This window comes from Amblyomma maculatum, chromosome 3 (genome assembly GCF_055883805.1).
Source record: "Amblyomma maculatum isolate TAMU_Amacu chromosome 3, ASM5588380v1, whole genome shotgun sequence".
Classification (NCBI taxonomy): domain Eukaryota; kingdom Metazoa; phylum Arthropoda; class Arachnida; order Ixodida; family Ixodidae; genus Amblyomma; species Amblyomma maculatum.
In genome coordinates, this window is record NC_139346.1 from 191,592,735 (window position 1) to 191,605,099 (window position 12,365).

Genomic DNA, 12,365 nt, shown 5'->3' on the forward strand with positions numbered 1-12,365 from the left:
TTTGTTTTTTTCTTTTGTTAATGAAATCCTTTTATTGCGGTCAATTACTTGAGGACTGCAGCTGTGTTCTGTGGATGCACTGAAAGTTTTGAGACTCATTGTATATTCGCTTGCATTCTAACAAACGTGTATTAAGGCATGTATGTATTGTGACAAGTAATAACAAATAATGCACTGAATTAGAAAATAAATTTATTTGTATTTGTCACTTCACACGAGAGTATTAAATTTTGTTTCACATTACTGCAGTCGAGAGATTTCATTGCCTATTCCAGAGCATTGACAAGTTTTTGGTGGTGGTTGCCTGCCGTACTAAGAGAACCATAGTTAGCTTACTAGATTTATATCATGTGCTTCCTAGGCTTTATTTCTACGCTTCAGAGGCTGCTGGCTTGAAGTGACAAAAATTATTTGAGCCTGGTGCTGTAGTACTGGTAGAGTGTGCAGACATATCCCATCCTTAATATGTGAAAGTCACGGATGTCATGTTTGTTCCAGTGTAAAGGGAAGTAAAGGAAAAATAGTAGATCTTAAAATTTACTAACATTTATCTCTTCCTTGAAGTTCTTTCAATATTGCTGCACTCGGTGGAGAAGTGGCATGCTCAGTGCTTTCTACAAAATATGAAATTGTGTTTAGGGTCGGATACAACTCGGCAGTAGTGTGAAATATAATATGTCCATAAATTCTGCAAGTTGCTGATTACACAGGGACAGAAATGTTAGAGGGTGAAGAAAGCCACAATAAAGGCTTGTTTTTGCAGATGATATAAATATTAGGTCTGTGTCAAAACTGTCATTCTTTATAAATTTGTTCCAAATTGCAGCATATAAAAAAAAATGAAGAGAAATCTAGCATTTGCTTGCTGCGATCAGTTTGCGCAGGAAAGTTTACAGGTGTTAAAGGCATGCAGCGGAACTTGTTATATATTAGGCTGGAAAAAAAAAAGCCGTATATTATACGCAGGGGCTCCCAAAATGCAATTATTATGTGATAGCTGTTTTGTATTAGCATCTTTAGTATTGCAGAGGCCTAGTTTTTGACATCTTCTGATGATGCATAACAGCTTTTATCTTGATGTACCGAAGTAACATGCAGTTGTTGATTGGAGACTGAAACATGTGGAATAGGGTGACATGAGTGCATATTGCTAAAAAAATCTGTAAACGAAATTTATCAGAATGTAAGGTTTGCTAGTTGACTTTTTTTTTAATTAATGTGATCAGTTATGACTTGAGGTTGCAGCCCAGTTATACCCGTCAAGTAGTTATGTTGATTGTTTGCTGGAAATAAAACAGGCTTAAGGATGGAATGGAGTGAGGTATCGTTGAGGACAAGGGAGTGAAAGGTATTTAGTCTTAGTGTAGGTAATCTGCAGAAAATTTTCGTTCGCCTGAGTAAAAATTCTGGCAAAGTCAAAGGTTATTTTGATTTACTATTAGCGTTTATCAGAATTGAAGAACGGATTCATCATTACCATTTAAGTCATGTTCAGAGGATATGAGACAGGAAGATCATATTAGCACATGAAAAGTAAAAGGGCCTAATGCAGTATGCGGCACGGCTGGTTCGAACCATTCAGGCAGAATGTAATACCTGGCTTGTGGGTAAATAGGATTTAGGTATATAATGGCTGGCTGGCAGTTGTTCTGAGCATGCAAAAGTATTTAATATTGTCTAATGCTTTGATTATGCATAAGGGCAGTGTCATCTAGTTCATCATCGTGCTAGAGCATTGATAGTACCCTGAATGAAGGCCGCGCTGATGTGGAGAAAGAATGATTAATATGTTGATGTGTTGTAAGCTCTCGTTAACTGCCAGTTGAACTGGCGCTTTGGACGTGTAGGCGTCAAGTTTATTAAAAAGTTCCAGTTAGTTTGAACGCTGCATAATTCAAACAGGTCTTCACTTGTCATTGAGATCAGGTGATTTAGAGTCGGCTGTGTTTTTTATTTGGTGCTTTTCAAGTTTTCGATTTACTTAGTGAGGAATGGCAGTGCACAAGTTGGTCTGCGATTTTTGTACGGGATAGGGTCACCTTTCCTGAGACACGTGTTCATAAATGTGTGCGTATGGACAGAAATGGCGTTTCTCGGCTCACATTGCTTATTCTGATCTTGTGCTGTTCTCTGCTGTGAATGGCCCTAACCTCCCTAGCTTGTCCCGATTTCTCTTACGCAGGTGAGTACTGCGCTGAACTGATAGCATGTCCGTCCTGGTGGATGATGTGTTTCTGTCCTTGCACCCATGTGGCTGATGATGGGTTCAAGTGATCCTTGCCTGATGTGCATGCAGTTTCTGATGATTCGCATGCAGGACTTATGAGCATGCTTTGCAAGAGTTGGAGTGCGATTTCAGTTTCTGTATAGTGGCCGTGGTGAACGTCTGTAGAATTGAAATGCATGCATTGACGTTGCTACCTGTTTAATCTGCACCTTTCTGTGGAAAGTTGGTCTGTTGTCGCTGTACAGTGGTATGACTTTGTCGCATGATGACTGGTAAAGACAGCATGAGCTATTATACTGTGTTTCTGAGCTAGGAAAGAAATTGTATCTAAGAGTGCAAAGGGTTTCCACATGTTACCCTCATGAGGACCCACAGGGTTTTTTCGTCTAATGCTGCTGTAATATGCCTTCTACACATTTAAAAAAAAAAATCTTAGTCCTTTCTTTTTTGTTCCTTCCTGGCTGCAGTACTTTAGAAAATCCAAGCTTTCAGCTTCTGTTGTTTTCTTATACATTTGAACTGTTGAGTAATCTCAGAAAAAAATTTTTGAGGCAGTTTTGAACGAAATTTCTGATTATATTTATATACACCTAATTACCCAGGGATATTCATCAAGTTCTGAGATGCAAATGAGAAGGCAGTGTTGCTCATTGACGAGATGCAGGTGGCGTTTACAGATGTTAATGCAGTAAGCCAAGTTGCAGTCTGAAGTGCTGCACGAAGCTCGTTCTCTTGAGTAGCATTAAGCTATACTTTTAAGTATCTTGCTGGTATTTGTGCAATTAGTACATCCTTTCGTGTGTTTCCTTCCTGCGCAAAATTAATTGCAGAGGTGCTGTGAGTGCTAATGGAGGCCAGACTGCCTAAATTATGGAAGAATGTAGTGGGGTTGATTTTTGTGTCATTCAGAAAGAATTGTGATGTCTTATTACAGAAAGCTAGAACATTTTCTTTTTTTTTTGTTTCTATTTTAAGCACCTTTCCTTTACTTCATCCAATTCATTCCTATCGCGGATAAGAGAAAGAATGTGCTGAATTCTACGTCTGTTTTACTTAACCATTCCGATGGCTGTAAAAAGAATTTCCTGTGCTAATCAGTTGCTTTTTTTAGATGACTAGCGTCATTTAAAACATGCACACTGACTTGAGCTTTTGTGGCATCGTTATTGCACCATCATATTGCATAGATACTATTTATTTGCCATCCAGAACCTTGATTTGAGGGGGGGGAAGCTACTTCTGATGGTAAAAACTGCCTCGCAGCTGCACTATTTGCATTATGCACTTTTTTTTTTTTTATAAGAAGAAAACCGAGAGAGTAGTGTTTTTTTTTTCCCTGAGCCTGTTTCTTTAAGGCTTTAGGAAGTTAAAGTATAGAGAGATTTGTGGAAAGTTTTAGGAGAATTTGCGTAGGGTCTGCTTAACACTGGCAGCAACACCACGGAGAGTGCAGTCCTCCATCCTTTGCAACGTTAATGATTTAAAATCTGGTGCTGAGCCTGTTAACAAATCACAGTATTTAAGAGTTAAACTTGTTTGGGAAAGCATCACATGTTTGAAATATGGTGTGGCGCAGAGCAGAATTTGAACCTTATTGGAATACTAGCTGTGTGACCACTGCTTTTTTTTTCTATGGTATATATATATGTATTGCTTTATCGCTGCCTAGAGTCGTGTGGGAACATATACTTTGGGCAGCATTTTTTTGCATGCTTGTCTGACATTATTACAGGTTGCGCTATTTGTCTCACAGATAAGGTGCATGAGCTATGATGCATTCTGTGAGCTATAATGATTGGTTGGGGGCAATGTCCTCTAAGCATAGGTTGCTGCTATGCTAAGATGTGAATGAATGTTTCAAGTTGAGCTTTTCTTCCCCTGTCTCTTCTTTTAAGGGTGTTGCTTTCTTATCGTATCTTTTTTTCGTCTGCAGGTTTCATCGGCTATGCTCCTCAGATGCACGACATTGTTTCTAGCTCGGACTTGGAAGATGATGCTGATGACCAGTTGTTCTACACCAAGATTTATCTTAATGAGGATCTGAGGGTAAGCGAAGAGTTTCTTTACGAACACTGGATGGATGAAATTTGACCAAAGTTGCTGCATCTTAATTTAACCTTGGTAATTTAATATATGTTGATCTCAAATCCAGGATAATTCATGAAATTTCTACGCTCTCATAATTTCTGATGTGAATTTTTTCAGTTAATTTAAGCCATCAGCAGAATTTAATGCTGAAATTGAACCCACTGAGACCCCTGTATCCTTAGTCTGACTCACTACTTATAGGCCATGCAGACACCTGTGTATGGCTTTGTTCGAGCAGGGCTTTACGTTTGTGTCAGGTGGTGTTGTACATAATGTGGAAGCTTATGAATATATGCTAAAAGTATGTGTGAACCAAAACCAAAATCGAAGTGAAAACCATATTTATATCATTCCTAATTTTCATTTTGCCTAACCGCAGTAAATCGCAGTCATTTAAACAGCCGTGACTGAAATCCTGGTGACTGGTGTTAATGAGGTGATCACAATTAGTGCGAAAATAGCTTCTGAAGTAGGAGGAGTTTGTCTTTAAATATCGGTTGTAGTTTTGATCACTACGGTGGTTTCACTTCTTATTTGTTTCATGCGGTTAGAATTTTTCAGTTTTTTTCATTTTTGAATAATTTTTTGAAACCGTGTCTGATTCGAACATATTACTTGGTCGGACAGCCTTTGAAATAATGGGTTTCTATATTGCTGCAGAGAAGGCTGATTGTTGTAACACCTCGCAGAGGCTGAGTGGCAAAACTGCAATGGCGAATGCAGGTACCAAGGGTGCAGTCATATTTAATGACCAATCTCCTTGCATGTGGGATCTTTAATTAATTCGTGATGGAAACAGAAATTGCACAGAATTTGTTTGTATGTACGGGAGCGCTCTTTTACTTCGATGGGACAAAGTGGATCATCTTAGGCTTGTATCATTTCTGTTATTGATCTTATTGATGTATAGCCTTTTCCAACATACTTGTAGACTGCATTGAATGTGTTATTGTGTCTCCTTGAGTCAGAACGGCTTGGTTCATGCTATCATAAACTGAAACATAATGGTGTGAGTTCAAAGGCTGCTCCAGTTGTGATGTCTATGGAAAAAAATAAGCGTATTTTTTCAGTGAAGAGGCTAATAAAAGAGGAAATTGAGCGTATATTAGGCGGAAGATGATTTTACTGTGAATACCAGCTGAGCTAAGGTGCTGTTGTATTTCAGTTTGCAGAGTGCCATACACAAAATCTGTAGGCCATAAGTTGGGTCTGCATCTGTGGCATTTACTAATTGTTTTTGATTCTATGTACCATAACGGTAATGACTACCTAGATAAGGTACAGTTTTTTACTACTGCTCTCTAATTAGCACCGTTCTAAAAAAATAAGAGCAGCATTTTATTTTCCCCTCCTTCCATCAAAAACTTTTCGAATCTTTCATGTGTATATGTCTTCTGATGTGGTTCTTCCCTATTCTCCCTCTCCCACTTTTGTGCGTATTAATTTAATTTGTTGATTAAAAATGCTGTTACGAAATGGGTAACCATTGGTAGATATGTCAGTACAGTTAACATTTTTTTTTATTCAGTGATTGCATGTTTTATCTTGCTAATCATCAGGAGCAGAAACCTATTTCACATTGTGTTTGCTTATTTATTTATTTTTTTTTTCACATTGTGTTTCTTCACAGAAAAAGTGGGGTATCAAGCTGGATCACAAAGCTGAAATCTTTCAGAATCTAAATGGAGCTGTAGGTGAGGAAGGAAAATTACATGTTTCTTACTCTGTGCATGTACTGTGCATTGGTATCATTTTTTTGTTTTTGGTCAGCTGCCATCCTAAAGGGGCGCTGAGGACAAATTATATTTGGCGTACGCCTACAAACTACCATGTTCTAGTTACGGAGATGCTACTTTTACTGCAAGTAGAGCTTTTGCAAGCTAGAAGAGGTCAAAGAATAAAAAACAGGTGCCTTTATCAGATGCTCTTACCATGGGCAAAGTATGGCGTTGTTTGGCTTAGAGAGCTTTTTCTCAGAGGTCTTCATCGCCAAGCTCTTTTATAGGCAAGTAAGAGTAAAAGGATGAAAATATAGATGGATGCTGCAGTTATGTTCGTGCTAATGCTGTGTCAGCTGTGTTGAGGACAACACTAAGATCGTTGGTGCCATGTTGTTGGCACCAAAAGCATTTGCGATGAGGATGTGAAAGTGACATTTTTGCATCTCTGCTCAGGTTATGTGGAACTTCTAGGCTTGGATTCTGAGCCCTATTTGCACAACTCTGCATATGGAACAACTCCTTTGGTCATACACGGCAATGGACCGAGCAAGGTAACTGGGATCGTGCCTTTTCTACTGTACTATGTTCTATGTTCGTACTATGTACTAGTACTATGTTCGTGTAGCTGTTTAAACTGTACATTTTTTTCTGTTGGTTTGGAAGTGTATGCCTTAATGCTGCTAGTAATTATTTTTATTTGTCTTTTTAGACCATTTACTTCTCTTTCTGTTTGTTAAAGAGTTTTGTTGCATAGTGCACATAAGCGCCTCATGAGTAACAGAACCCTGTTAAAATTTTTTTCACGTGCAGTCTGGACTATTGTCATTTGGAACTGCCGCAAGGGATATGCATGGTAATCAGTTCCAGCATGACAAATTTTTCATTCTAAGGACTACTGCTTTTTAGACTAGACTTCTCCTGGCCTACATCATCAGAGCACATGTTTTTGTGGACTTGCGGGCAAAACGCGCGCCCTGCCAAGGGGACTGTAAAGGGGAAAAGAAAGACTGGAATACAAGGCGAGGCTCATATATTGTTGTGGTCATTTTGTGACGAAGAGGAAAATGGATGGCTATGAAATTTTTTTTGCTTTGGTGTTGATCAGTATGCAAATAATAGCGTAATCACGAAGATAATTGATAGGAAAGTAGAAGAAAAGCAACCAAATTCTAGTGGTGGGATCTGAATTCACGATCTCCGAATCCCGCATCTGGAATTCTACCAACTGGGTTTTGGCAGCTGTCCACTGGTGTTCATTAATGCCCCCTCTTATCCATAGCCGTAGATGCAATACATACTGTGAAGGATAGGTTATAGTCAACATAAGTACATACAAATTTGAAGATTGAATAGCTTTTGAAATAGCTCAATTGGTAAGAGCAGTGTGAAACTTGGGAGATCATGGTTTCGGATCCCTCTGGCACCATGTGTACTTTTTTTGTACTTTGTAACCAATTATCTCTGCGATTACATAATTATTTTCACAGTTTTCACATTTATGAACATAAAAAAAGATTTCTTGTGCTTTCCTTGGTGTCAGTGGTTCTTGGCTTTCTTCGTATGTATATATAATGAGCTCTTCATTTCCATATATTTGTTTGCTGATTCAGTGAAAGGTGGGTGCTATGGCTATGTTATTTTATGGCTGAAAAAATTAAGACAAAACGGATACCAGGTTTTCATGAATGGCATATAGATTACATGAAGGATAGATTGTGTAAAGATTTCGTAAGGGGTGCTAATTCAGAAGGAACACAGAGATGGTAGTGATGCAGAACTCCGGATGCCCTGCAGAGGACAACCCCTGCCCTAACAGTTTGGAATGTGAAGCCACATGCAGCTTAAGGACAGAGCACTGCATTCTAGAATCCTTGTAAACTTGTAAAGCAGGGCTATTTGCTCGAGAGAATTACTTCTGACAATAATGACAGTGAAAGAGATAGAAAATAAAAGAAAGGTTACATAACCATTCTAATGCATTTGGAGGTGTCAATTGTTTTCTGTTTCTTGCAGCTGACTGCATGCCTAACTGGTGATTGACATGTGGTTTGATTTGCACCTAAGTAGTCCATGATTGCTTTTTTGCTCTAACATGATAAAAATCTATTTCACCCGTTTTCAGATATTTTAATAAAAATTGAATAACGGAGCTCTTCAAGCACACTTTTTGCAGACGCTGTGGGAACTGAAATTGAGGACTTATTTCTGGCTTGGGACTTTTTGCAGGTGTTTCTTTTGCCACGACTTGTCATTACTTTGGAGCACTGTGTCATAATTTGCCCCCTTCCTATTTTTCCAATTCTTACAGGTGTCATTGAATAATTTTGGAAACTATCTTGCAAAGTCCTGGAATGACATGGCTGGCTGCCGTGTCTGCTACGACACCTTCAGCCTTTCGGACAAACCGGTTGGTTTCAGCTTCGCGATTGGTGTTTGAACAAGTGATTGCTTTCCTAAAACACCGATCTGTATCTTTCCAGGCGTCAGAGCTGCCAAAAGTGCTGCTTGCCATTTTTGTTGAGCACCCAACACCATTCTTAAAAGAGTCCTTGGACAAAGTCTTCAACTTGGACTACCCTAAGGAGAAGATGCATCTCTTTGTTCACAATGCTGTGAGTGGACCATCTGTGCCCATTCCATTCGGGCACGTCCAGAGCCTGGATTTTGTCTGGGTCACTTGTGACACTTAAGCTATGCTGCAACAGCGTTTATGGCTCCCTTTCTTGGCTCCCTTTTCAGATTCTTGCTCTCGTATATGCACTTTGCCGTCCGCTTAATCATTAACTCCTTAATTTGTACCTCTGTTATCTCAGACGTACTTATTACCATACAGTTGTAAACCATCACGTGATGTGAAAGACCACATGACATACATGTAAAGCCCTGCTTTAGCCAAGCTGTACAAACACATTTGCATGACCTGTGGGTAGCTTGTGACTCAGAACCGAAGTGTCCATGAGGGTTCGATTTCCATCCCACTCTCCCATCGCAGAGGAGCTGCCAGAGTATATCACGCTTTCCACCGACAAGCTCATTGCATTTTTCGGCTAGGTGAAATGTTTAGTTCACAGATTTGGCCCACTGCAGTGGTTCTCGGCTGTGGCATCCCTAATTTGAGCACATGTTTCTGGGTTTGATTTCTTGTTATTATAATGTGAAAGCGCAGTTGAATATGTGCATTCTGAATATGTATACTTAGGGCAAGCAGTGACCGCAGATCCGGGCCATGAAAGGGAAACAGCTAGGAGAATAAGATTGGGATGGAGCACGTTTGGCAATTGTTTGCAGATTATGACTAGCAGGTTGCCGGTATCGCTCAAGAGAAAAGTATATAGCAGTTGCACCTTACCTGTACTCACTTAAGGGGCTGAAATGGGGAGGCTAATGAAAACGGTCCTACTTAAGTTGAGGACAAGGCAGAGAGTTATGGAATGGAAAATAATAGGTGTAATGTTAAGAGATAGGAAGCATGCAGAGTGGGTTGGAGAAGTAACTCGATTAACGTTAAGAGATAGGAAGCATGCAGAGTGGGTGAGAGAAATAACTCGATTGAATTACATCCTAGTGGAAATCAAGAAGAAGAAATGGGCGTTGGCAGGACATGTAGTGTGAAGAGAGGATAACTGATGGTCGCTTAGGGTAACAAACTGGATTCCAAGGGTAGGAAAGCGTAGCAGGGAGCGGCAGAAAGTCAAGTGGGCGGATGAGGTTACGAAGTTCACAGGGATCAAGTGGATGCAGCTAGCACAGTACCGGGTTAATTGGAGTAATATGGGAGAGGCTTTCACCATGCAGTGGGTACGGTCCGGCTGAGGATGAATATGAAAGCATTATATGTCCTATTAGCACAAAAGCTGGTTTTGGTGTCCGTGAACTAGAAATTATGAGCGGGCCTCCGGCAGGCGGCAGGTGACGTGGCTGGGTACTTGTTGGTTGGTGGTTTATGCGACGCCACAAGATCACGTTTCATGGTTGGATTTTCAGGAGCTGCCAACATGAGTAGCACATCTGAAATGGAAAAACGTTTATTGAATATAAAATGTTGGCATCTTCCTCCCTGTGTGATGCCATTAAAGTTTTTCTTGCTTAAACGACTGTGGCAGTCCTTCATCACTGAAGTTGCTGTTGCAAAAGACTCATTTTGACGAAGGTGAATTTGCACATCATTCACCACATTGGGACAATCAGGGCACCCCTACAGCGGCAGTACAGCCATTGTGCTTAAGTTGTGGAACTGCATGCTAGAAATGTGGGCAAAGTTATTGCAGATTTATTTAAATGACTGAGGCGGTCTTCATTCCTCAGTACTTTTCAAAATAAGAGAATACCATGAAGTTGCATTGCAAAAGGCTATTAGACTTTGGGGCCCATCTTTTCTCAAAATGCGTACAGGTCAAGCCCACTTATAACATCATCATCATCAGCTGGACTATACCCACTGCAAGACAAAGGCCTCTCCTATATTCTTCCAATTAACCCGGTTCTGTGTTAGCTGCATCCGCTTGATCACTGCGAACTGCTTAACTCTTTCGTTACCAAGGGAAAAATAGCTGTTTTCTTATAGGTTCTTGACAAAGCTTTGCTGCAAATAATACGAAAGATAAAAACAAGCAATATACATACTAATGATGAAAATAGAGCTGACATACGAAAAAATTGCTTTTAACACGAATACTCTGTCTGAATATTGAAAAAAAAATCCGGGACGCAGAAAATTAGTTGGATGGGAATCAAAAATTTGAATTTAGAAGATAGCTCTCGAAAGAAATCATTAAAATAAATTCTAGAACATACAAAATGTTTTGAATCTTTTTTGAAACTTGCCAGCAAAATCCTATAATTATATTATCATTGGGTTTTGAGGTAGAAATCTTTTCCTTATTCTACTCAAAAAAGGCTCATTTCAGCGTTTAATTTGAAATAAATTGTACTCTCCAAGAAAAAAATATTTGAAAATACAATAATTTTTACTTATAGGGCCCCGGAAATGCTACATGGTGTAAAACCTAATGCAAGCAATTCATAGAGGGGGTCTTTGTGAGCATCCGAGTCAGGTTTGAAAGCTTTACATGGAGCCGATAACTTGCAAACAATTTTCAAAAAGTGGTCCTGGCGACCGCTCGCTGCCGATTTGGGCGACGCATCACCGCACGCAAGCCTCCCCACTGACGTCAGTGAGCTCTCCCAAGTTAGGCAAGCGGGACGGGGCGTGATGGGGCACCTCCACGGCCTGTTTTCTTATTTTTTTCTTGCTCGCCGGCATGGGTTGAGTTGAGGGGGGAGAGGAGGAGCATCATTTCTGATCGCCCTTATGCTCAGTGCTGATGAAGATTGCTTCAAAATTTTTTCCATTGCAGAGAAGATTGATTGGATACCCATTGCTAGTATGCTTTTTATAATTATAGTAAATAGCTTTTCATTGGCCCTTTAAGTAAAGGCTGATAACAGTATCTTAAACCATTCACAGTTGCATCTAAAATTGCTTTTTAGAACACCGGAAAGAAATGCAGAAACAAAAAGTATAGCTGCCCTTAATTAAAATTAAAACAAAAATATTAAAAACTAAAACTAAATCTAAACTAAAATTAAAAGTGAAGAAAATTAAAAACAAAATGTGATGAAATCAAATAAAATACGCAGACATTTTCGTTTACTAAAAGCCTATTCACAAAGCATTCAATGGATGTGCTGCCTTTGACACGCCGCTGGCGAACGCGCAGGCTTCGATGATATCACAATCCCTGCGGTGAAGCATCCTTAAATAGCAGCAGCATCCAACAACTCTACTCCGGACACAACAAATTTGCCTGAAACAGTTTTTTTGCGATCGAGGGCTATGCCCGAGGTTGAGGCCATGTTGGGAGTGTTCCACGCCGTAACCTGAACTTCAAAGGCATTTGAAAAATAGCTGCCATGCATAAGAAAATACAAACCGCGCTGAAAACAAAAGTATAGTGTGTGAAGTACAAATTAGACGGTGCAGGAAGTTCGTTACGGCGCTGGTGGTACTAAATTTGAATTTCGAGCTTTTCGATCACCGCTGATCGAATCACAGTGGCGTGGTAACGAAAGAGTTAACCTCATCTGCTATGCTTGCAGATGCAGTTAACTCTTACTACGCCTGCCTTCCCTTGGCATACAATTTGTCACCCTTAGAGACTATCAGTTATCCTCTCTTTGCACTACATGTCTTGCCCATGCCCGCTTCTTTTTGATTTCGACTAGAATGCCACTAACTTCAGTTATTTCTTTGGCCCACTCTGGTATGCTTCCTATTTCTTGACGTTACACCTTCATTTTTCAGTTCCATAGCCCTTTGCATTGTCCTC

The 12,365-nt window shown here is 39.8% G+C and overlaps 1 protein-coding gene across 3 annotated transcripts in view; it reads left to right on the forward strand.

Annotated features, from left to right (window-relative positions):
• The window catches only part of Plod (procollagen lysyl hydroxylase), a 128,488-nt gene that overhangs the window by 9,325 nt on the left and 106,798 nt on the right, over positions 1-12,365 (forward strand). For 2 of the 3 annotated variants that reach the window (XM_084599095.1, XM_084599098.1), the window contains exons 7-12: positions 2,159-2,182; positions 4,161-4,273; positions 5,946-6,009; positions 6,490-6,587; positions 8,345-8,443; positions 8,517-8,648. In XM_084599095.1, the coding sequence (XP_084455221.1) occupies positions 2,159-2,182; positions 4,161-4,273; positions 5,946-6,009; positions 6,490-6,587; positions 8,345-8,443; positions 8,517-8,648 (530 nt within the window). The remainder of the gene's footprint in view (positions 1-2,158; positions 2,183-4,160; positions 4,274-5,945; positions 6,010-6,489; positions 6,588-8,344; positions 8,444-8,516; positions 8,649-12,365) is intronic. The other variant, XM_084599096.1, reaches the window with a different exon arrangement.